Raw genomic sequence first — 25,347 nt, 5'->3', positions numbered from 1 at the left:
TAGTCGAACGTCTAGTCATTTTCAGAAAAAAATGAAATGAAATTGTAAAGAATCAGGGGATGAAATAGTTGTTCGATTGATTGGTTTAATGGATAAAATAGTTAACTAATTCTGAATGATAAATAAATAATATAAATGTCATCTTTAAAATTATTTTCATTTTATTACAATTTAGAGCCAAAAAGGTTTATATGATAATTTGGTAATTAATAGTAATAGCTACCACAAAAACTTGGTAGAGAAAAGTAAAATTTAATTTATATGAGACGGTAACCCTACCGCGTCTACGAATTGTTTCTGAAAAGGTCGTCGATGACTTTGCGATTATACAAAATTACAAAGAAACTGTAGCTGTTGTTGTGTCATTTTACATACGTTTTTAAATAGTAAACATATACATAATGGCCGGTGCGATGTTATTTGAGAGATCACGAGTCTCATCGTCGAACAGAGACGAAGACGTCCGTATGACTGACAAAATGATAAGCACAGGAGAGCTGCCTGAAGATGACGAGGAAAACATCAGAGCGAAAGAACAAGGCATATTAAACCTCGGCGAGAAGTACAAGAAAGAAGGTAAAGCCAAGGAACTTGCAGAATTGATTAAAGCCACCAGACCGTTTCTTAGTTTGATAAGTAAGGCTAAGGCAGCAAAACTAGTGCGCTCACTCGTAGATTTCTTTTTGGACTTGGAAGCTGGAATAGGGATCGAGGTTCAATTGTGTAAAGAGTGTATAGAATGGGCAAAGGAAGAACGTCGTACTTTCCTGCGACAATCCCTGGAGGCGAGACTAATCGCTCTGTATTTCGATACTGGTATGTACACAGAAGCTCTAGATTTAGCTACAGCACTATTGAAAGAGTTAAAGAAGTTAGATGATAAAAATTTGCTAGTTGAAGTACTTCTTTTTGAGAGTAAAACTTATCATGCTCTTAGTAATTTACCGAAAGCCCGAGCCTCACTGACTTCTGCTAGAACTACGGCAAATGCGATTTATTGCCCTCCAAAAATGCAAGCAGCTCTCGATTTACAATCTGGTATTCTTCACGCTGCCGATGAGAGAGACTTTAAAACTGCTTACTCATACTTTTATGAAGCTTTCGAGGGCTATGATGGAGCAGACAGTCCTAAGGCTTTAACCGCTTTGAAATATATGTTGTTATCTAAAATCATGCTCAACCAGGCTGAGGAAGTAGCTACTGTTTGTAGTAGTAAAGCAGCCCTTAAATATGCTGGAAAAGAACTAGAAGCCATGAGAGCAGTAGCGACTGCGTCACACAAGAGATCTCTTGCTGATTTTCAAGCTGCTTTGAAAACGTATAAGCCAGAGCTAGAAGAAGATGCAGTTGTTCGTGCACATCTCGGAGCTTTGTACGACACAATGCTGGAACAAAATTTGTGTCGCATTGTCGAGCCTTATATGAGAGTTCAAGTGGACCACGTAGCGAAATGTATCCGTCTGCCAGTTGTACAAGTAGAGAAGAAATTGTCTCAGATGATCCTTGATAAAAAACTTAATGGCATCCTCGACCAAGGAGAAGGTGTGTTAATTGTTTTTGATGAGTCACCTCTGGAAAAGACATACGAGACAGTTTTAGAAACCATCCACCACATGAGTAAAGTTGTTGACACTCTTTACCAGAAAGCTAAGAAACTTTCATAGGCTCATGTAAATTTGTTGTAGCATTAAAAATATAAAATATATATCAAATAACCTTTAAATTTTCAGTTCAAATAATTGTAAATTAATGCTATTTTTTAAAATGCTGAATTTCATTAACAAAATAATTATCATATTAAAGCTATAAGTGAGTTGTTATACAGAGAATATACCCATTTTCCTTTTCTACTAAATCTCTAGATGTTACTCTGTTCAGATATGTAATACATTTGAACTTTTCTTTCGTTATTTTTAACTTAAGCTAGTGACAAATTGTAATTTTCTGGTTTTTTTTTGAGAATAAAATCTGTTCTCTAATCTAAATGTTGTTTTTTTCACCTTACACCCACAGTTAAAGCTTTGTAATTTATTTTGAGCATTGGCACAGTACATCCTAATTTACATGTATGAATCATCAACATACACTGCACTCTTATTATAAATTAACCTAAAAACCAGTCACACATACTATGAGATACATTCTTTGCTCCTGACTACTACTACTGCGGTTAATATAATCTTTTTATCTTTATATATCTGTCTTCACTAAAAGTATCTTATTAGTTTTTTTTTTCTCCATATGGACTGTGTGATGTGCCAACAAACATTTACCTGTATATTTTTTAACCGACTTCCAAAAAAGGAGGAGGTTCTCAATTCAACTGATTTTTTAACCGACTTCCAAAAAAGGAGGAGGTTCTCAATTCGACTGTATTTTTTTTTTTTTTTTTTTTTTTTTTTTTTTTTATGTATGTTACCTCAGAACTTTTGACCGGGTAGACCGATTTCGACAAATTTTGTTTTAATCGAAAGGTGGTGTGTGCCAATTGGTCCCATTTAAATTTATTTGAGATCTAACAACTACTTTTCGAGTTATATCCAATAATGCGTTTTTACTTGACGCTTTTTTCGTCGACCTACGTTGTATTATACCACATAACTTTCTACTGGATGTACCGATTTTGATAATTCTTTTTTTGTTGGAAAGGGGATATCCCTAGTTTGGTACCATGATAAGGAAACCAGGATCTGATGATGGGATCCCAGAGAAATCGAGGGAAACTCTCGAAAATCCGCAATAACTTTTTACTGAGTGTACCGATTTTGATAATTTTTAATTTAATCGAAAGCTGATGTTTATCATGTGGTCACATATAAATTTTATCGAGATCTGATAACTAGTTTTTGAGTAATCTTTGATAACGCGTAGTTGCTTGACTATTTTTTCGTCGATCTGCGTTGTATTACTTGTCGATGTAATTGAAGTCGGTTTTTTTTCGTTTGCGCGCAAACACAATTATTTTATGTATGTTACATCAGAACTTTTGACCGTGTGGACCGATTTCGACAATTTTTTTTTAATTGAAAGGTGTTGTGTGCCAATTGGTCCCATTTAAATTTATTTGAGATCTAACAACCACTTTTCGAGTTATATCTAATAATACGTTTTTACTTGACGCTTTTTTCGTCGACCTACGTTGTATTATACGACATAACTTTTTACTGGATGTACCGATTTTGATAATTCTTTTTTTGTTGGAAAGAAGATATCCCTAGTTTAGTACCATAATAAGAAAACCAGGATCTGATGATGGGATCCCAGAGAAATCGGGGTAATTTCTTAAAAATCCGCAATAACTTTTTACTGGGTGCACCGATTTTAATAATTTTTAATTTAATCGAAAGCTGATGTTTGTCATGTGGTCACATATAAATTTTATTGAGATCTGATAACTACTTTTTGACTAATCTTTGATAACGCGTAGTTACTTGACTATTTTTTCGTCGATCTACGTTGTATTACTCGTCGATGTAATTGAAGTCGGTTTTTTTTTTCGTTTGTGAGCAAACACAATTATGTAAATGCAAAAAGATCAAAATATTTTCAATGAATAAATCTTTTTTCCTCTTAAAAAGTTCGATCGGTACAGATACAACTGTATCTTAGTTTTATTATTAAAGAAGTGTATTTTTATTTCTTAAGAAGGATTTATTCATCCAAGAAGATTTTCGGTTTTTTTTTTTCGTTTGCGAGCAAACACAATTATTAAATTTTAATATGTTTTTAGGCAGTTAACTGCTGAAAGTACCAAATAAAAAACGATAATTGATGGGAAGTTATTTTAAACTATTGTGTGTTACGTATTGTATTTGTGTGTATTTGTAGTTATTGTTATCAGTTTTATTTGGGATATCTGGATATAGTTCACAATAACTTTCCATCAATCATCGTTTCTTCTTTGGAACTTTCAGCAGGGTTATATTTGTTTCTTAAAATAACTGATCTGTGCGTTTTTAACCCCAGACGCAAAGAGTGGTATTTATCATGTCTGTCTGTTGCATCGTAACTCTTATATGAGTGAACTAATTTTTTTGTTCTGTTCGAAAGCTGACGTATGCGAGATGGTTCTAAGGAATGTTTGAAAACGACAAGTCAAATCGGGATATACCTATTTATTACTATGAAGCCTATATATATCCCACAACTAGGCATAGGCCTCTTTCTCCCCGTAGGCGAAGGATCGGAGCATAATCTACCACGCTGCACCACTACGGTTTGGCAGATATATTTAATAAGTATATCACAGAATCTGGTATGTTCATATAATGGTACCTACCTGATTTCAGAACAAAATTTAGACTTAAAATTATTGCGTATACTTACTCCTTTTTACCAATATGTAAGAAGATAGGTATAATATACCGAACTATACACGAAGTCTTGAGACAAACATTACATTTAACAATTCGTTTCTACTATCACTGTATGGAAAAGAAGGCCTATGCCCAGCAGTGGGATGTTACAGGCTGAATCGTGGTTTACCAATTATTATAATCGTTTTTATTTTAGAATCAAAACAACTTAGTTGATGATTCTATTCACTTCAATTCTTTTTTTAAACCGAATTCAAAAAAGGAGGAGGGTACTATATTCGACCGTATATCTATTTTTTAACCGACTTCCAAAAAAGGAGGAGGTTCTCAATTCGACTGTATTTTTTTTTATGTATCTTACTTCAGAACTTTTGACTGGGCGGAGCGATTTCGACAAATTTTCTATTGATCGAAAGGTGGTGTGTGTCATTTGGTCCCATTTAAATTTATTTGAGATCTAACAACTACTTTTCGAGTTCTAACAACTACTTTTCGAGTTATATCTAATACTGCGTTTTTACTTGACCCTTTTTTCGTCGACCTACGTTGTATTATACCGCATAACTTTCTACTGGATGTACCGATTTGATAATTCTTTTTTTGTTGGAAAGAGGATATCCCTAGTTTGGTACCATGATAAGGAAACCAGGATCTGATGATAGAATTCCAGAGAAATCGAGGGAAAATACGCAATAACTTTTTACTGGGTTTACCGATTTTGATAATTTTTAATTTTATCGATAGCTGATGTTTATCATGTGGTCACATATAAATTTTATCGAGATCTGATAACTACTTTTTGAGTAATCTTTGATAACGCGTAGTTACTTGACTATTTTTTCGTCGATCTACGTTGTATTAATCGTCGATGTAATTGAAGTCGGTTTTTTTCGTTTGCGAGCAAACACAATTATTTAATGTATGTTTTTAGGTTTATGAAGCGATTTTGATCATTCTTTTTTTATTGGAAAGGAGATGTCTCAAGTGTGGTAGGTACCATGATAAGGAAACCAGGATCTGATGATGGAATCTCAGAGAAATCGAGGGAAACCCTCGAAATTCGTAGTGTCGGTTTGTTTTTTTTTTTTTCATCTACTTAAGTATGTTGTATTACCTACTTGTCGATGTAATTGAAGTCGGTTGTTTTCGTTTGCGATGAAACACAATTATTAATTAATCATTACAAATCTCTTAATCTCTTTCAATTAAGTGAACCTTCAAATGTGTAATTAATGAGAAAATAATATCGAAAGTTAATTTTAAAGAGTAGTACATTTAAAATGACACCATTTTTGAAATTCAATGAATCAGTATTTTTATTGTTTACATTTAAAAAACACAAATAAGGCTTAAAAAATATTCGCGCAGAATGAAAAGGTCATAAGCGATTAAGGGCATTAACATTGTATTAGTTTTATGCAAAATTAAACATTACTAAATTGTGATACAATTGAATTCAGTACGAATGTGCGTCAATGTGAATGAACTCAGTTATACCTATGTATAAAGAATACGAGTACAATAAAAATTCAACGTCAGAATTTGTCTGTGAAACTTTCTTACTGATTTGCATGGTGATTATAATAATTACTAATCATATTATACAACTGCATTTATTCAATTTATTAAATTATATAACAAAAATATGTGTAGCAAGTAAATAAATTAATATAATTGTGAATTGTTTTATAAAAAGTATTAATAATAATCGCTGTGTGGCTATGATAGTAAAGAATATAACCACCCCCTCTCACGCCATATTTGGCGTGAACTTGTGGAGGCCTATGTCCAGCAGTGTACTGTGATAGGCTGAAAAGATGATGATGATGATTAATAATAATAATATAGTATATGATAATATACATAATTGTATTTGCTCGCAAACAAAAAAAACCGACTTCAATTACATCGACAAATAATACAACGTAGGTAGGATTCCATCATCGTCAAGTAAAAACGCATTATTAGATATAACTCGAAAAGTTATTGTTAGATCTCAAATAAATTTAAATGGGACCAAATGACACACACCACCTTTCGATTAAAAGGAAATTTGTCGAAATCGCTCCACCCAGTCAAAAGTTCTGAAGTAACATACATAAAAAATACAGTCGAATTGAGAACCTCCTCCTTTTTTGGAAGTCGGTTAAAAATAATATAATATTTTTTAATGTGTATTTGTTTAAGTCCAATTCGTCAATATAATTGAGCAATTATTTGTATCACAATGCCAGTTATATGAATTTGATTTAGTTACTACCAAAAAGTTTTGTACAAACTAAAACAACAGATATTATCATTTTTTTTTCACACTATATGGCCCCAAAAGTTGCAGACCCATATATTAGTGTTATTATCTATGGTAGCAGACCTCTGTTTTATTTCGCGCACAAAGCCGTTAATTTCAGAAACTTATAGAAGTCTACAATTTAATAGGTATCTATCTGCCTATGCAAAGTTTGGTACCAGTAAAATCAATTCATTTTGTTATGATATCCAAGCTACTACAAAGAGGTATTTTTTAATTATGTTATTTTATATAAATTTTTTAATAATCCAAGTCACTGGAGGCGGAGTCACACAGAATTTGTCTTCAACGAGAATTCCAGAATCCATTAGGAGTCATTGGTTGACAGATAACGCTATATTTATACCAGAAGCTTTTGGAAGTCTTCGATATGATGGGGACATTCCTACGTTTGTTAAAAAATAAAGAACAATTTTTTTTTAAATTTTTTTAATGAAAATATTCAAGCTACACGGCACTATCACACAGCATTATTCCTCAAGTTAAACTCCTCAGTATCTTCAGGTACGTGCCATCGAGGGTTCCAGAAGCCTTCAGGAGTTTTCGGCCTCACTGGGTTGTTCCTGCCGCGGTGCTTTGAACACTCGTCCATTTTCTTAGCGAGCATGTCCGTGTTATCTTTGTATAGCTCGGCGTAAAACTGGAAAATAATGTAAAAAAAGATTTTATACTTTTTGTACGAAGTCTGGCCACAACAGAGTTTCACGTTTAACTACTTTCAAATACTTTTACGTTAAGAAATTGTAAAACTATTTGTTTCAAAATAAGAAATTTATTATTATTATCATTATATCATCACTGTTTTAGAAATTTATAGGCTTCAATTACTCGTTATATGGTGCCCGTAGTTTAAACGCATGATACCCTTACTATACGCATATAATACACACATATATAATAAGACAAATTCTTATTAGAAGTTGTCTTCTTTTTGCTTAAATTTTTAATGTGTAAAATATGTATTAATAATATAGTATGGATACATATTTTACACATTAAATCATACAATAATAAAAAGACAATCTTACGTTTTTACATTCGTCACAGCTCCAAGCAGGCAAAGCTCTTTTTTCAGACTTTTTCCTCGACACCATCTCTTTGTACACTGGCTCCAGATTGATCCTTGGCCTACTAATCAAATTGTTGACAGATAATTATAAAATGGTTTCGAATTATACACACACAAACCTTTATAATGCACATTTAAGTCTACACAAACACACATTACAAATATTGGCTACCATAGCTACTAAATGCAGTAACAATGAGAGTGTGGTACTATGCCGTTCAAGTCAGACATATTTATAATTTTTTTATTCATTTCGAGATATCAACTAAACAATCATATTGCTTCAGCCTGTAACACCCCACAGCTAGGCCTCTTTCCCCATGTAGGAGAAGGATCAGAGCTTAATCCACCACGCTGCTCCAATGCAGGTTGGCGGATATATTCTATACTTAAAAAAAAAAAAGATAAAAACAGTATATACCTCTTAATAATTTCACTTTTAACATCTTGCATTATATCCTCCTGCAGTATGGACACGCTCTGTTGAGACTCGGACTGCTGCATATTCATCAAGTTTGAATTCTCAGTCAAGGGACTTTTCTTGGGACTGCAATAAGTTATTTGCAATTAATACTTTCAATATATATTTTTAAATACATATTACAAATATAACAATAAGGTTAAAAAACGAGTGTGCTTTAGACCACACGACTAAAGTAAAATTTACGAAACGTAACTCTCTCTCTTTCTATCTTCACTAACTTATATCTCCCTCTCAACTTCCGTTCGCCTCGCCTGATCATACTTTTCGTAACGCTCTCGTCACGCATTCACCAGCTTACTCCCTAAGTCAAGCGTGTGTAAAGAAGTAATATACTTCATAAATATTTTTTTACAAGTAAGATTACAATCCTAAAAATATTTTATAGACATATTTCATGTGCCACTTGTGTTAATATACTATTTCATATGACCATAGATTTAAACGTTTTAAATGCCTAACCTATGCTTGATAACAACCAGAACCGAAGGCTTTACATGGTCTCCTGCAAGGACATACAGTTGGCAGACTAGAGCGAGAATCGATGCCGCAACCACCAGTTGTTACAATGTTTTTGAAGTTACATTTCTTTTAGCGCGTTAGGGAAAAATGATGAGAGTAAATTTTTACGATGTGCGACCCTGAAGTTAGCTAGTCAACGAAGAAGTTAGCAATGTGAAGTTAGCTAGCCAATGAAGTATAACTTCTTACGTGCGTACATAACTACACATACACTTTTTTTTTAAAGAAACACGAAATTCAAATTACCCCATTTTAACCAGCTTAAATAAAAGGAAGAGGAATTTTAGACAATTTATTACACATTTTTTTTTTGTATTATTTCATAACTTGACACTGGTGTACCCCTGATTTGATGATTCAGACCTGACGAGAGTTTTTTAAGTTAGTAAAAACAATAATTCGTTTTTATTTGACTATTCAGCTAAGCTTTAGGTTAAGTAAAACCGAATTATGGTGTTTTTGGGGGTGGAGGGCGGAGGGTGTATGGGGAGCTATACTAGGTAACACTGCCTAGAAACTTGGAAACCCCATGGTTATGGAGAATTCCATGGTTAAAGTTTTGAGATTAGAGAAAGAACTTAAAGCTATTATAATACCTTTGAGCTCCACGTCTGACTTCACATCAGCTCCAGCGCTGCGGGGAGTGCCACCCATGCGCCGTTTCGCAACTTTAATAAGTTATTTTCGACGTAAAAACGATCTCGACTGCAAGATTTACAAACGAGACAACTGATGTTTACCGACTGAGATATAGATGCTTTAAAAAAATGGCGCGGTACTTATCGTTTCGCTCCAAAGCAAAGTAATGTAAGCATAAATTCATTGTTTTTGTCTAAATAACTGTAAAAGGCAAAGGTCTAAAGACCATTCAGCATAGTTTCATGTTATGTTTTTTACTTAAATATATTTTATTTTTATTTATTTACTGTTATATAAGAAAAATATTCATTTCAGTTTATTTTATATGACAATAAATAAGTAAAAATAAAAATATACAGGTGAAACTAGTAATTTAATAATAAACGGTAATTTTTTTTGTAACGAAATTATGCCTATAAACGGTCTCATTCTGAAGTTAGATAGGTTAGGGTTATTTTTTTTATTTATGTCATGTTTTTCACTTCAATACGGAACGGAACATGAGTAATGTAAGTTGTATCGTTTGTTGATCTTGGAGTCGAGATCGTTTTTACGTACTACTGTTTGAAAATAACTTGTGAAAATAACGTATGAAAAGTGAAAATAACGTGTGAAATGTGAAAAATACGTTTGTGAAATGTGAAAATAACGTGTGAAAGCTGCAAAATTCTTTTTCTAATCTCAAAACTTTAACCGTGGATATCTCCATAACCATGGGGGTTTCGAAGTGTGACAGTGGTACCGGGGGTAGCGGTCCCCCACCCTCACCCCCCCCTGACCCCACAATCCCAAAATTTGGTTTTACCTAATCTAAAGCTTTACCATAGATATTATCGGCTGAAGCGATAATAAGTGATGTAAAATAGCTAGTTAATACCATTCTTACGTACATATAGCAGATAATATAATACGTTTATTATATACACTAATTATATACACTAACTAGCTACCCGGACAGACTTCGTTCTGTCAATAGTAAATTTTTTTTTTATATTAACACCTTCCGTGGGCCTTAAGGAACATACAAAAAAATAAATTAGCCGAGCCATTCTCGAGTTATGCGCTTAACAACATTCATTTTTATTTATATAGATAGCTTCCGCCCGCAGCTTCGCCCGTGTGGATTTCGGACTTCAAAAATGGAGGAGGTTCTCAATTCGTAGGGATGTTTTTTAATATATGGTGTGTATGCAGGTGGTCCCATTGTCCAGTTAGGATCTGATGATGGGATCCTGGTGAAATCGCAGGAACTTCTTAAATATTATAGGCAAACCTATGACGATTTTGGTATTTTTATGTGTAACTTGTTTGTCTGTTTTTAAAAATACGATGATTAGGTATATCATATCATCGTCGAAACTCCCCAATAATGACTATGTTTCCCTATTACTTCGAGGCCAGTGTATCGACTTGGATAATTCTTATTATGTTTGAAAGAGTAAACATTGCAGCTGGTCCTATAGTAACCAGGTCAGGATGTGGTGATGGGAGCCTAGAGTAATTGAAATAACTCCTCGCATATTATAGACACATCCAGTGTTTTAGGTATAGATAAAGAAGTATATGTGATGACAAAGATATCTACACATTGTTGATGATGAAGCTGTAAGGTAGGCACCGGATATTTAAAAGTGAATACTTTTTACTTGAAACGTTGTGTATAAGGAATATTTCTATTGAAATATTTCCTTATACACAACGTTCATTACTTCTGACGGATTGTTAGTAAACACAAACAGATTATTTTTACATGTCACCCTTGAAAGGGCAACATATAACTGGCCGTGAGAAAAACATTGATCAGTTAAATCTATTCCTGCAACTTTTAAAGTTTGGCCTTGTGCCTTATTAATAGTAATACCAAAGGCTAATTTGATTGGAAATTGCAGTCTTTTGAATTGGAAGGGTAATTCGGAGGGAATCATCGGTATTCTGGGAATTAAAACAGTATCACCAGTACCACAACCAGTTAAAATAGTGCATTCGATTAGAAAGTTTTTTAATTTAACTATTTTGAGTCTCGTGCCATTACACAATTTTGGGGGATTTAAATTTCTAAGTAATATCACTGGTGAACCCACTTTTAATATTAACTTGTGTGGAGGAATTCCGGGAGGAACTAAAGAATTCAAAAATTCAGTTGGATAATGTACTGCCTCTGCGGTATCCAAAACTGTATCAACTGAATAGTATATCTGTGATGGTGCTTCAAACTTGGAAATAATTAAATGATTAATTTTATCAACCTGTTCATTAGTAGGTGCCAATATAGCCCTTTCCTTAAACCAACATAAAGTCTTTGTAGTTATATTAGTAATATTGGGATATACGGTCTCAACCAATTCTTCCACATTTTGAACCAAAGCACATAGGTTACTAAGATTGATTTTAACATTTCCGGATTGAAATGCACCATTACCTATTTGAAGTAAGTTATTTGAAAATTGTTTATTGTCTTCACTGGAGGACAAAATTCTCATATTTGTATTAAGTTCACATTTTGTAATATGTGGCCAAAGATAAGATCTTTTGAGTGATGCATTGACTTCGTCAGCTCTAGTCCCCCTTGCTATGACTGGCAAAATTTGACGAAAGTCTCCAGAAAACAAAACGGTGCAGCCACCCATTGGGCAATTTCTGTTGCGTAAATCGCGCATTGTCCTGTCTAATGCCTCAACTGATGCTTTATGGGACATGGAAGCTTCGTCCCAAATAATCAAGCTACAATCCTGCATTAATTTACCTGTTTTACTCTGTTTTGAGATGTTACAAACGCTAGAGACGTCGTCACTGCAAATTTTTAAAGGTAGTTTGAAAGTGGAATGTGCAGTTCGCCCGCCTTTCAAAAGTGTGGCTGCAATACCGGACGACGCCACGGCAAGAGCAATTTTTCTGTCAGACCTTACTTTTGCTAATAATAAATTAATTATAAATGTTTTACCCGTGCCCCCGGGTGCATCTAGAAAGAACATTTTCCCTTCATTACTATTAACTGATGACAATATTTGGTCGTAAACAATTTTTTGTTCTGGATTTAAGCGATGTTCATCTTGAATTGTCTGTAAGAGTTGGGTGTAATCATAGTCAGTGTCTCGTAAATCCTCGATGTTGTTTATTGCATAAAGATTTGAATTTAACGGCAAGTTAAAACCAAAATCTTTTATACTTTTACCTGATAGAGATTCGACCTCTTTATTTAATTCATTTAAAGCTTCATCAAAAATATTTTGGTCGTACTCTAAATCATCTGATGACAGTTCTTGTCGTCTGCGTTGCAGTATATCTTCGGACATACTTTCCTGATAGTTTTGCCAAAGAAGATGCGGGTCCGTGATTTGGCAGAACGATATCATAATGGCAAAAAGGCACCTAAGTGATTTTGGTGAACAGCATATGGCTGCTTCAGAGAGCGTACTCTCCCAGTGACTGTCATCTTCGAGGAGGCCCATAGCTTTGCAAGCCCCTTGGAATGTGTCGTAAGTTACACCTTCAAAAGTGCGGAGACTTCTAAACGAAGTAGGGCCTTTTATAACGTGGAGTAACAACCGCAAATGAAAACATTCTGCATTATTAGGGTGTACCACGTACACCCTTCCAAGAGCATCTGTTTTTCTCACGCCAGGGTACCCGAGAACTACCGCCCCCTGCTTTCGTCGTTGGAATTTTTTCGTATTTTGATTCCAGGTATAATAGGCAGGCACCTTGTCGTAGGTCAGAGTTTTTGCGAAGTCGTCCTCTGCACATAGTTTGAAAAACGCTGTTAAAGTAGTATCTCTTGGATTATTCACAATGTCATTTACATTATTTTCAGTGAAATACACCCGCTGTCCGTTTTCTAAATGAACAGCGAGGTGTGTGACAGTTGGTGCTCTTTCATGAATATTGAAGGACATAATCCGCCATAGTGCTTCAGAACTACAAATGTAGCGGCCAGATTGAAATTGTTCTACTTCATTTGTAGAATGTAAACTAAACGTAGCCTGCCGGCCTAGCATGCATACAACGAGATATCTCTTGACGAGAGAGAGACATAATGTCTACATCGAGTATTTTCTCGATTACCCTAACATGCGCACTACGAGAGACAAAATTCTCTTCCGAAGACTTCGCCTTGTCGAGTAGAGAAACATTATCAACCATAATCACAACTGAATATCATTCTTATTTCTTATGTCGTAAAGTTGAATTTACAAGGTTATTGACCAATTTCAAACGAGTGACACGTTTTATTTAACAATGTTCTCGGCCTTTTGGCTAAGATAAAAAGTGTATATCTAATTTAAAAAATCTAATATGGAAAATAAAACGGCGTAAGTAAATGAATTTTATATGTGTAATGAATGAATTAATTATATATGTAAAACAATATGCCCGTGTTGTGCTTTATATCTTGTCGCACATTAGATAATTGTAATTCTATCACGCATTGTTTTTTTTTTTTTTTAATTTTTAAAATTTTTTGAATTTTTGAATTTTTTTTTTTGATTATTGATTTTACTTTTATTCTATTTAATTTTATTTTTAGTTATTGATTTTTTTTATATAATTTTGTTTTGTTTTTTATTCTGAATGTTGTCTTGTCTTCTCCCGCTCTTCGTATACCGAAATTATATAATTATAATAGGGAAACGCCATGGTATACAAAAAATAGGCACCCGGTTTTATTTATTTTTTATTTATCGTCTTTCTCGTCGATAATATTGAAGACGAGAAGTTTCTCTTCCTAAAACGACAAAATTCGACAAAATTACGATGTCATGTTAGCTTCCGTAGAGATAAATATCACAGATCACTAAAATTTAATGATTATCTCTTCTTGACGTAACGAGAAGAGTATCGCGTGCACGCATGTTAGCTACTGTAGACATAGAGAGATAATACGAGAAAAGGGGTAGACAAAATTTTGTCGTGGCGCGCATGCTAGGCCTGCAGGTCACTTCCTTTATTGATGTATTTAGTGACATATTTTATTGATTTCACGGAACTGCAAAGTTCTACATTAACATGCGCCTCGAAAATTTTTAATAATAGTTTATTGTAAGGCACTACCCATCTGTTATCAATTTCGTAATTACGAATAGCAGCCTTGCGTCCTCCTTCCTCTGGTGATAATCTTCTATACTTTGGATAGCCATCATCACCAGTTGAAGTTTGACTCTGATATGGTTTTGGGAATTTTTTTGAACATTTTCCCTCATGCATGCATGGCGAGTTAGGGTTTAAAGCTCCACAGGGTCCGTGAATCATGTTCCTTACCACGATGTCATACAATGTTGGGTCTTCGTCTTGGTCTGGTAATTCTGCCGTTATAACTGTGTCAATTTGGTCGGGCCTGATTTTATTTGTCAGCCACAAAAGCAAATGTATATGTGGCAGCCCACGTTTTTGCCACTCCACCGTATACATGTGACAGCGTGTCGGACCAAATACGTTTACCTTATTTATTAAGTGTAATAGTTTTTGTACTTTTAAATGAAACACACGATTTAAAATGTCATATCGGTCTTGAGGTGTTGCGGTGGAATGCAGATTATCTTTTATTTCTTTCCAATTAGGATTACAGGTCATAGTAATGAAGAGGTCAGGTTTCCCGTAATTCCTGACATAGGTCATGGCATCTTGAGTTTTTTCGTGTAAGTATCTTGGTCCGCCAGTAAAAGATGACGGTAATATTACCAGCTGCCCAATATTGTTTGTCGTGTGTTCATTAGAATGTAAAGCATCCTGTAAGTGTATATAATTTTCTGCGCGTAATTGTGTTTGGTTATTTCGTATAAAAGCTAAACGTTCTGATTCTAGTTTAGCATACTGATCTACAACATATTGATTCAGTAACATTCCGTACCTTAGTAAAACATTATAATGATTATGGCGTTCCATTAAACGATAGCAATAATAATTCATACATGAAACTTTCTTCTGTACTCTGTCTCCTGTAGAAGGATTAACTTGGGGAATATCAATTGTGTATCCGTCTTCACCTCGACAAAACATCAATGGATATTGAAGACTGTCATATGAACGATGTAGTTCGGAAATTTTGTGGAGATTTTCGTCGCGGCTTCGAAGAACGATATCCCTTTTGTCAAATTGTTGTCCAGCAATGACAACTGCTACTTCACTGGTAGAAGGAGCATTATACCGTCCACGGTGTTCACCGTCAGGTACCCTGCTGGCATGAATTACTACATTGTAATCTGGGATATCGAGAGAGATACTTTCCATTGCAGTTTTAAAAGATTGTACGTATCTATTATGCAAATGCAACATGTTTTGCAATGACCTGACTATAGAGTTATCAAGTGGTGTTCTTGAATTACTATTACTAATATTACATCGAGTCGTTGCTTGAACTTCAGGATCGGAAATAAAATATATCTGCAAAAACTTATGGTCGTCAGGAACTTGTGGAAGAAGACTACCTGCAAGGTGGTAAACCTGGCCCTGGACTTTAAATGTTGGCATGAAGCCGTTTTCAACTACTCGTTGACTTTTGAATGAAGTCATCTGGAACGCATTATTATACCGCCGAATATGACGCATAAATTCTGTATGCTTTGGATGACTTTCATCAAGTAGAGAATTTAAAGGTTCAGGTGGAGCACCTATTTCATCTAATTTTACCTTACCATTTGAACAACATAAACCTTTTGACTCATCTTTCCATCTCAGTGCCGAACAGTATTGACAAACAATGGAAGGAGAACCTATACAAACGATACGATAATTTTGATAATCAATTGTTGTACTGTAATTCATTGCCGAGTACTCTTTATTGGACCATCTATTATTATTTTGTGTTCCATTAGTTGGCATATTATTCCTAAAATTTATGTGCCGAATACGATCGTTTTGTAGTCGGAGTTGTCTTCTCTCAGATGTTTCAGTTTCCATTAAAACATTGTGTCTATCACGATCTAAAGATAAACGTAGGTTACGTTCAGCAGAGGATTCGCGTAGCCTCTGAGAAACATGTCTTTCGCGATCCAACGATAAACGTAAATCACGTTCCGCCGAGGATTCGCGCAGTCTTTGCGAAACATACCTTTCACGGTCCAACGACAAACGTACGTTACGTTCAGCAGAGGATTCGCGCAGTCTTTGTGAAACATGTCTTTCACGGTCCAACGACAAACGTACGTTACGTTCAGCAGAGGATTCACGCAGTCTTTGTGAAACATGTCTTTCACGATCTAACGACAAACGTACATCACGTTCCGCCGAGGATTCGCGCAGTCTTTGCGAAACATACCTTTCACGATCCAACGACAAACGTACGTTACGTTCAGCAGAGGATTCGCGCAGTCTTTGTAAAACATGTCTTTCACGGTCCAACGACAAACGTACGTTACGTTCAGCAGAGGATTCACGCAGTTTTTGTGAAACATGTCTTTCACGATCCAACGACAAACGTAAATCACGTTCTGCCGAGGATTCACGCAGTCTTTGCGAAACATACCTTTCACGGTCCAACGACAAACGTACGTTACGTTCAGCAGAGGATTCGCGCAGTCTTTGTGAAACATGTCTTTCACGATCCAACGACAAACGTGCGTTACGTTCCGCAGAAGACTCTCGCAGTCTTTGCGAAATATGTCTTTCACGGTCCAATGATAAACGCAGTTCTCTCTCTTCATTATTTTCACTATTCCGATTCAAACGAAGTCTTTTAGCAGCAGACGTACTGCGTCCTATATTTGGCCTTCTTCTCGGCATGATTATCTACCTAAGTTTAATAAGAAATTGAATAAAGAGGTACTTAATAGAAACAGTTTAATGAATCTAAATAATATTTATTTACAACAACTTCCCTACAACACCCAAGTAACAAAAAAGTAATATACATGAACTTAAATAGACTCACGAAAATTATTTACAAAAATCTATTTATAACAACTAAGTACGGAAAAGTAAAGTACTTGGTTATTTAAAAAGTAACGAAAGAACCAAACGAAAAGAAGAAAGTAAACTGAAAGGTTTCTTACACCACCTACTAAGTATGAAAATAATTAATTAAGGAATATACATGAACTTAAATAGACTCACGAAAATTATTTACAAAAATCTATTTATAGCAACCAAGTACGGAAAAGTAAGGTACTTGGTTATTTAAAAAGTAACGAAATAACCAAACGAAAAGAAGAAAGTAAACTGAAAGGTTTCTTACACCACCTACTAAGTATGAAAATAATTAATTAAAACTAACAATAGCATAATAATAGGAACCAATAGCAAGATTTAATGCCGAACAGCAATACCCGTAGTAAGCCGATGACAGTCGATATACGCAATGCGTTCAGTTGCTACCAAAGTCTGTTTACTATGGCGGATCGCGCGCTACATCGCCCGGTTTATATAGCTTGAGCAGGCGGTCGAGCGATGCGGGGCAGAGGGGATGGACTCGCCGTAGGCATCTCAATGCTCGCCAAGCATTAAAAATGTTTCGCTACTAATTACTTCTAACAACGATATCTCAAAAACTATTCATCTGATTGATTTAGTGTAAAGAGCAATTTTAATCTGCATTAAATGACTAAGCTAACTAACATATTCATTTGGATAAGGATTAATACCGAACTAAAGAAAATAGCTTTGAAAATAACGTAATGTTTTTAATTAAAAATGTTAACATAAAAGTGGTTATTGTAAGTCAACCGTAAGAGATAGAGATATGCTATCGCGGACTTTTTTGTAGCATTTTTATAGATTTTGAATTCTCTAGTACATTACTTAACTGTATCTTTGCTAGTTTACGCGGCGTTCGCGTGGAAAGTTCCCATTTGGCGAGATTTTTTGCGACCTCTTCAACATTTGTCGCCGTATTTCAGCTAATTTACATAAAAGCATAATAAATTATATACCTAAACCTTCCTCAAGAATTACTCTTTCTATTGTTGAAAACCGTATAAAAATCCGTTCAGTAGTTTTCGAGTTTATCGCGTTCAGACAGACAGGAGGACAGACAGGAGGACAGACAGGAGGACAGAAAGACGCGGCCGGGGGACTTATTTTTATAATAAGTATAGATATTTTGTCCTTTAAAAAATAAGTAGGTCCGGAATGTTTGGGACCCTACACTATTAGATCTGTCATACGAAATATTGACAGTGCGATCCGTCAGATAACTAATTTACGTCAGAGACGAACACTACGAAGTTGAAATTAGCTGATTGTCTCTTTCCAAAGGTCTGTAGCGACATCTATCGCGCAACATACTAACTACGTAGTTAGAGAAAAACTGACGAACGCTACATCGCGCTATCAGAGTTTTCAAAGTGATTGAGTATATATACAAGAACCCGACAACAACCGTTGGGGGCGTTAGCCCGCCAGACATAATACCCGTCTGGTCGGAGGATCCTCCCTTTACGGTGGTGGCCGAGAAACTTCACACTACGTTCCTGACCACCACTACAGTTCGATGTGCATTATTTATTGCCGGGTACTTTACCTAAGTTATATTACTTTTTACGCTATATGATTTTTTTCAACAAAAGAGGCAAACAAAATTATTTTTAAATAAGCTCACCTGTTCGTTTTACTCTTCTCATCTATCTTATTAAGGCGTTGAAGTAACGAAATGCTCTCATCAGGACAGTGGGTCACATCTTCTAACTTATCCTTTTTTAACGGCGACTTAAACCTATATACATTTATTTATAATAATTTATTTAATTGTTTATTCGTAGTTGTAAAAATATTCTGTATTGGTAAATGAAAATAATGATAATTCGAATAATGACAATTATTATTTGATCCTGATTTTTAATACCTGACGCTCCGGTAAGCTTTCATAGAAGAATAAAAAACAGTATTAATGTCATGTTCTCACAAGATTACTGCAAATTAATAGTACTTTTTTTTTAATTCCTTTGTTAAACTGATATTGTATAGTATTATATATTTTATATTTGAAGAACCAAAATGTTTTGCAAAGTCAAAAAGTTTTTCCAAATCTGTTCAGAATTAGAATATGAAGTAAAACAATAAGTGTTTCATTCATATATCTACATTTCATTTCATTTAAAAAAAGAATGTATTTTTTTTAAATACTTTTTTAACAAAATAGTTATATTTGTTATAAAAATAATTTATTTTTTGTAATAGATGTTTATTAACTTTCCTGGCCCGCTAGGGTTTATGTAGATTGCAATCAAGGTCTATTTAATAGTGCCTAAACATCTAAAGTGCTGTGTGGCTACGGCACTAAAGAATTTAGCCACCCCCTCTCTTCCCGTGGGTGTCGTAAGAGGCGACTAAGGGATAACAAGGTTCCACAACCACCTTGGAACTTAAGAAGCCGACCAATGGCGGGATAACCATCCAACTGCTGGCTTTGAAATACACAGGCCGAAGACGGGCAGCAGCGTCTTCGGTGCGACAAAGCCAGTACTGCGGTCACCAACCCGCCTGCCCGGCGTGGTGACTATGGGCAAAACACATGAGTTCACGTTATTTTTGGCGTAAACTTGTGGAGGCCTATGTCCAGCAGTGGACTGTATAGGCTGTAATGATGAAACATCTAAAACTTAAAATGACCATAGCATGGTAAATGTCACCTTTTATAATATATGAATCATAAAATCTTATTAATACTAAAAAATTAAAAGCACATACCTATTTGGAAATTGTTGTAACAAATTGATGGAGTCATCCCCATCTTTGACAACTGCGTCTTTAACAAACACATTTTCTGTATTTGAATCTCTCTTTTCTAATTTACACTTAAACTCGGAGGGTATTTTAAATTTAATAGGACTGTCTTTTGTTACAGATTTGTACCTGGAAACAATTTTTTTTTTTTCATATTAATTTGACTATGTATAACTATTACGAAGTGTAGTAGTACGTAGTATTAAGAGGTTCTAACTAAATAAGCAACTTATTTATATGAATGAGATTTTGAAATAAATTTTACACTTAAATTCGAATTATAAAGCAATGTGGAAACAAACATTAAAAAAAGAAAAGAGTCAGTCTTGTAGTTGAAGGAAATCCATATATACTTACTTCAGGGTATCTGTCTACTAGGTGTGACTTATACAAGAGCATACTACTGTAATAGTATTTGAAGGTTCCTATATTTGAGCTGTCACATACAAATAGGGAAAAAAACCTTCTCTCTGAGATGAAAATAAAATCCTAAGCATTTTGTGAAATTTAATATTTCCAAAATCTATTAAAAAGTTAATTCAATAATGAAATATATATGAAAAAAACTTAAATTTCAAATTTCCCGCATTTGACAGACTGCAAAAGTTGATAAGGTGATCAGCTGGTTACAAAATAAATGTACTTACATAGGGAATTGGACAGTGCGCCCACTTGTTGGAGACGGCAGTATTGTATCATCGTTCTCTAACATTTCTTTCTTTATATTACACTGAAACAAATATTACAATATAATAATTTAGTGGCATATTCACCACAGGTCCCATACAAAATTAAAGTTAAGATATATTCAAAGGTTTTATTTATTTTATGTTAATTTTAAATAAAAAATTAGGTTTTCTGATATTCTTTTTCATAACAATTCAATCGTTTGTTGTGTAGCTTTTAGCTGTATCACTCCCTTCACTCACTTCAGCCTATCGCAATCCACTGCTGGACATAAGCCATTACAAGTTTGCGCCAATAATGGCGTGAACTCATGTGTGTTGCCCATAGTCAACACGCTGGGCAGGTGGTTTAGCTGTATCAGTTAGGCACAAATATTCTCGCTACTGTCATGTTGGATGAAGAAGACACACTGAAACGATTGGTCGGTGAGGATGAGAATCCAACCTTGATAAAATTATAGACATTTTTTTCATTTCATGGGTGGTGTAATAATTCTTTAACACCAAAAACAATATTAAAAAAAAAATTATTAAATTTGATATTATTTTTTATGTTTACAAAGTGGCCCACGTGTGCCCTGTAGTTCTTAAAAGAATATAATTATGTGCATGTAACTATGTACATATGAATATGTTCCAAAGAAGGGTTTCAGTCAGAAGTGTTGCAGGGGTTTATAAGCTGGAATAGCCGCTTACCACTTGTCTGCCACCCTTACAGTGTATCAAAAATATAACCCTAACCATGTGGAAATTTAAATAAATTACCTGTAAATTGTTTTCACTGTGAGTGCGTGTTTCCGGAGAACAGGTGAGATCTACAACGCTTGTGGTCTTTATCCTAATCAGATTCAAACGACTTTGTTTCATTTTACTTGACTTGTTACGTAGAGAGGTCGGTGTAGGAAATGATAGCTTTATGCTCTTTTTCTCTGGGGTTGACCTGGAATATTTATATGCATTCATTGTAATTTTATTACATTTTTTTTTGTGTGTTATTGTTGCTTTTAAGCAGTTTCAAAAAAAAGGTCTTGACAGACAGACGGACAACAAAGTGATCCTATAGGGGTTCCGTTTTTACCTTTTGAGATACTGAACCCAAAAAGGAGGAGGTTCACAATTTAACTATTTTATGAGTTACCTCAAATTTTTATTGAATACTGATTTTGACTATTATTTTTTGGTGCTTGTCATGTGGTCCCTTTAAATTTGTGTGAGATGTGACCAGTAGTTTTTGAGCTATCCCTATTAATGGGTATTTAATTGATTAATTATTAACTTTATTAATTACTTTTCTCATTTTATTACTTGTCAATGGAAATTGAAGTCGGTTAGAAAAAAACAATAATTTACTCAATAATACTTACCAATTTTCGGGACATTTCTTTTTTTCCTTCAAACTCAAAGAATATGCAGAATTTGATTTTATCCTTTTACTCTGTATTATTGGACTCTTTCGTCCAGGAGTACCTTCTATTTCCGACAGAGATTCTTCACAAACATTTTCCAATACTGACAATTCTTTCTTAGGACTTACTAATCGTTCTTTGACTTCATTGTCATCGACTATATTAGGTGGTGTCAATGTATCTCTGTTTATTAATCTGAATATTTTATCTAGAATGTTAAAATCTCTCGTTTCACTTAGTTTGTTTAATGCTGTAACTGTAATATCAAAAAAAAAAATATATATATATTTTATAATATTATGTGGAATGAATAAACTTTAACATACTGACATGATCGTCTGCTCCTAAAGTAGGCAACCGAGTGTCGCCTGTGTTTTAGCTTTAAGTTAACAACTGGCTAATATTCATATGTAACCTAATATAATTATAAACGCGAAAATTTGTGAAATTATAGTAGAGTAACTAGTACATAACATAGAGTTTGAGCAGAAAGCACTCCACTGCTAACTGTACCATTGGACTAGTGTTTATCTTTTGGATCCTTAATGTTTTTATTTGAATGAATTAGCTTCTTCAAATTTACTTAGCCTTTTGCTAGCCTTGATTTGATGACCACCTTATTTGATATATAAAATAATAAAACATTAGGTTTTCGTATAAAATTAATTTGTAATATTTTATGATTTATGAAAATAGCTTACCAACTGATTCTAATATTTCTTTCTCATTTGTTAATTGCTTCTTTATTTCCACACAGCTTTCACATGTTTGCCTAAAAATTACAAAATTGCACTTTGAATTAATAAAGATTTTCTTTTTATATATGTGTTTAATACACATATATAAATTTACATTTAGGGACTTATTTCATAAATTTTTAATTTATTAGATCGAAACATAAAAACCTACTTCATTTTAATCAATGTTAAAATTTAATATTCCATCTATAGGTTAGAAATTATAAAAATTAAATAAGTGTAAAAAAGATGATGTGAGTGAGTTTTGCTCATAGTCACCACGCTGGGGTTGGTGACACCGAAGATGCTGCTGCCTGTTTTTGGTCTATGTATTTCAAAGTCAGCAGTTGGATAGTTATCCTGCTATCGATCGGCTTTTTAAGTTTCAAGGTGGTAGTGGAACTGTGTTATCTCTTAGTCGCTTCTTACAACACCCACGGAATGAGAGGGGTTGGCTATATTCTCTGCTGCCGTAACCAAAAAGCTACGTATCACACGGATACAACTTATTAATTTATCAGTCTTTTTTCTGCCAAATTCCACTTTATTTATGAGATATTTCTATACACAAATATGAATTTAAGGGATGTTGTTTATTAAATGAGGAACAACAGAAAGTAACGTCCTTTTTTACCTCCTGTTGTTAAAGTATATTGGTAACTTAACTGCAGGATACGCAACAGGTAAAACTGACCCAACGTCTGGTTGGTATGGGTTACTTTCATTATTTGGTAATCTGGCAAGAAATTTATGGGGTTGGGGGGAAAGGGGGGGTGGGGGGGTTTAAGGGAGTGTGGGTTTTTCACCCCCCCTGGATAACTATTTTCGTGTAAACTCCGTTGTTACAGAGATATCGTGGTTGAAGTTTTGAGGTTCAATTTTCAAATCGGAAAAAATTTACCTACCACCTTTGAGGTTAGAGTGACGCTTGGCTCCGGCTTAAAAAAAAACACTCTAGGGTTAGGGCAGGCCAAGACCACACCACCACACCGAATCGGAGCACCCCACTATCCACGTGGTCTTTGTCTGCCTTACCCCTAGAGTGTTTTATTTAAGTCGCGGAGGCGCGGAAGGAGGCTGCACCGTCCCGCAGCGCCGTAGCCAAGCGTTACTCTAACCTTAAAGGTGGTAGGTTAATTTTAACCTCAAAACTTCAACTACGATATCTCTGTAACAGCGGGGTTTAACAAAAATGTAACCTCTGATAAAAAAATCTACCTATATTGTACATTATAACCCGATTCATTTTTGGGTATTTTTCGAATTTCTATACCTATATTCTAGCACGCAATGTAAACGCTAATTTTATTAGAATATTATGTCTGACGCGTTATTTTGTTTAAAAGTGTCTATTTGTCAGTCGTTAAAGGTCAGTTCGTATCGTATTTTGATCTTGCAGTAAAGATCGTTTTTACGTAAATTTGTTCGAAAACAACGCATGATAGTCACAGAACGGAGCATGAGTACACTTCCCGCAGCACCGGAATTAAGACAGAGTCAGAAATAATAAAAATTTAACCTCCCATAAATTAATCTATCTGTGATGTACATAATAGCCCATTATTTCATCGAATAATGATTCAGTGCTTTTTATTCAGTGTGATTTACTTTCTTACGAGTTATTATTTATATAAAATTAATTAATTATACAACAAATAAACAAGAAATGAAAACTTTACCTTTCACATTTATCCTTCTGCAATAGATACATTTCTCTGTATTTACTGCTTTCTGAATGCAACTCTTTAAGCTCTGACATAAGTTCTGTAAAACAAAACTTTATATTTATTATAGTACTTTTTAATCTTTAGTTAATGGATGATATAAAAAACTAAAACCTTTAAAGTTAATTAATGTTTGTTGTAAACTAGATTCCACGGACACTATTTTGCTACTCGGATAAGTTTTTTGGGATAAAGTATTAATTTTATTTGAGGCTTCCATTTTATTCTAACTTTTCTTCTATAAATTCCTAGATAACCGCCAACGATAAGAAAATAAGAACCACTTAAATAGGTATATTTATCACAAATATGTCAATAAACGATCATTACTTTGACAGCCTATGGTTTTAAAATCTGTCCTCTAGGGAAAGGCAAAGGACTATAATCTATGGAGCCTAGTCTGAATTTGTAAGTTTCATTCTGGTTTAACAAAATGCCGAAGCCAAGTCTGAAGTAACTTCATTTTTTTTTCTGATTCCTGACAGCCTGCCATTATTAATCTCATATAAATATTTTAAACTCGTACCTACTCTCATGACACCAATATTCATATCAGAGCATTTACTCTAAACCATGGAATTATAATACAGCCATTATACAAGAAGAAGTAGAAGAAAAAGACAGCCTGTGGCATATAGTAGCAGCAGGCAGCACCAATTACCTTATATAATCTTTGGCAGCGATATAAAGCTGGGCTTGTGACTTTTTTTTTTTTAATTTATTTATAAATTTTGATCCACGGGCTCAAAATGCCCGTGCCTTTTGTTTATCATGCATGCATTATAATACCACAGGCGATTTTTCTA

At 34.4% G+C, this 25,347-nt stretch overlaps 2 protein-coding genes across 2 annotated transcripts; one reads left to right on the top strand and one right to left on the bottom strand.

Moving 5' to 3' along the window:
* The first annotated feature begins 264 nt into the window (after positions 1–264).
* Positions 265–1,985, top strand: LOC123656121 (26S proteasome non-ATPase regulatory subunit 11). Its single transcript, XM_045591831.1, has one exon. The coding sequence runs from the start codon at positions 402–404 to the stop codon at positions 1,662–1,664; it is 1,263 nt and encodes a 420-aa protein (XP_045447787.1). The 5' UTR covers positions 265–401; the 3' UTR covers positions 1,665–1,985.
* Positions 1,986–6,953: 4,968 nt separating this feature from the next.
* Positions 6,954–24,859, bottom strand: LOC123656513. Its single transcript, XM_045592181.1, has 11 exons — positions 24,656–24,859; positions 24,497–24,581; positions 22,782–22,852; positions 22,039–22,336; positions 21,440–21,614; positions 20,636–20,718; positions 19,953–20,117; positions 18,865–18,978; positions 8,115–8,240; positions 7,653–7,755; positions 6,954–7,264 (listed from the first exon to the last, which is right to left on the bottom strand). Exons 1-11 carry the CDS (start codon positions 24,759–24,761, stop codon positions 7,085–7,087), a joined length of 1,506 nt encoding a protein of 501 aa, XP_045448137.1. The 5' UTR covers positions 24,762–24,859; the 3' UTR covers positions 6,954–7,084.
* Positions 24,860–25,347: the final 488 nt, after the last annotated feature.

The sequence above is a fragment of the Melitaea cinxia genome, chromosome 9 (assembly GCF_905220565.1).
Source record: "Melitaea cinxia chromosome 9, ilMelCinx1.1, whole genome shotgun sequence".
Taxonomy (NCBI): Eukaryota; Metazoa; Arthropoda; class Insecta; order Lepidoptera; family Nymphalidae; genus Melitaea; species Melitaea cinxia.
The sequence above is the reverse complement of the archived record's forward strand: the minus strand, read 5'-3'. Positions and strand labels throughout refer to the sequence as shown.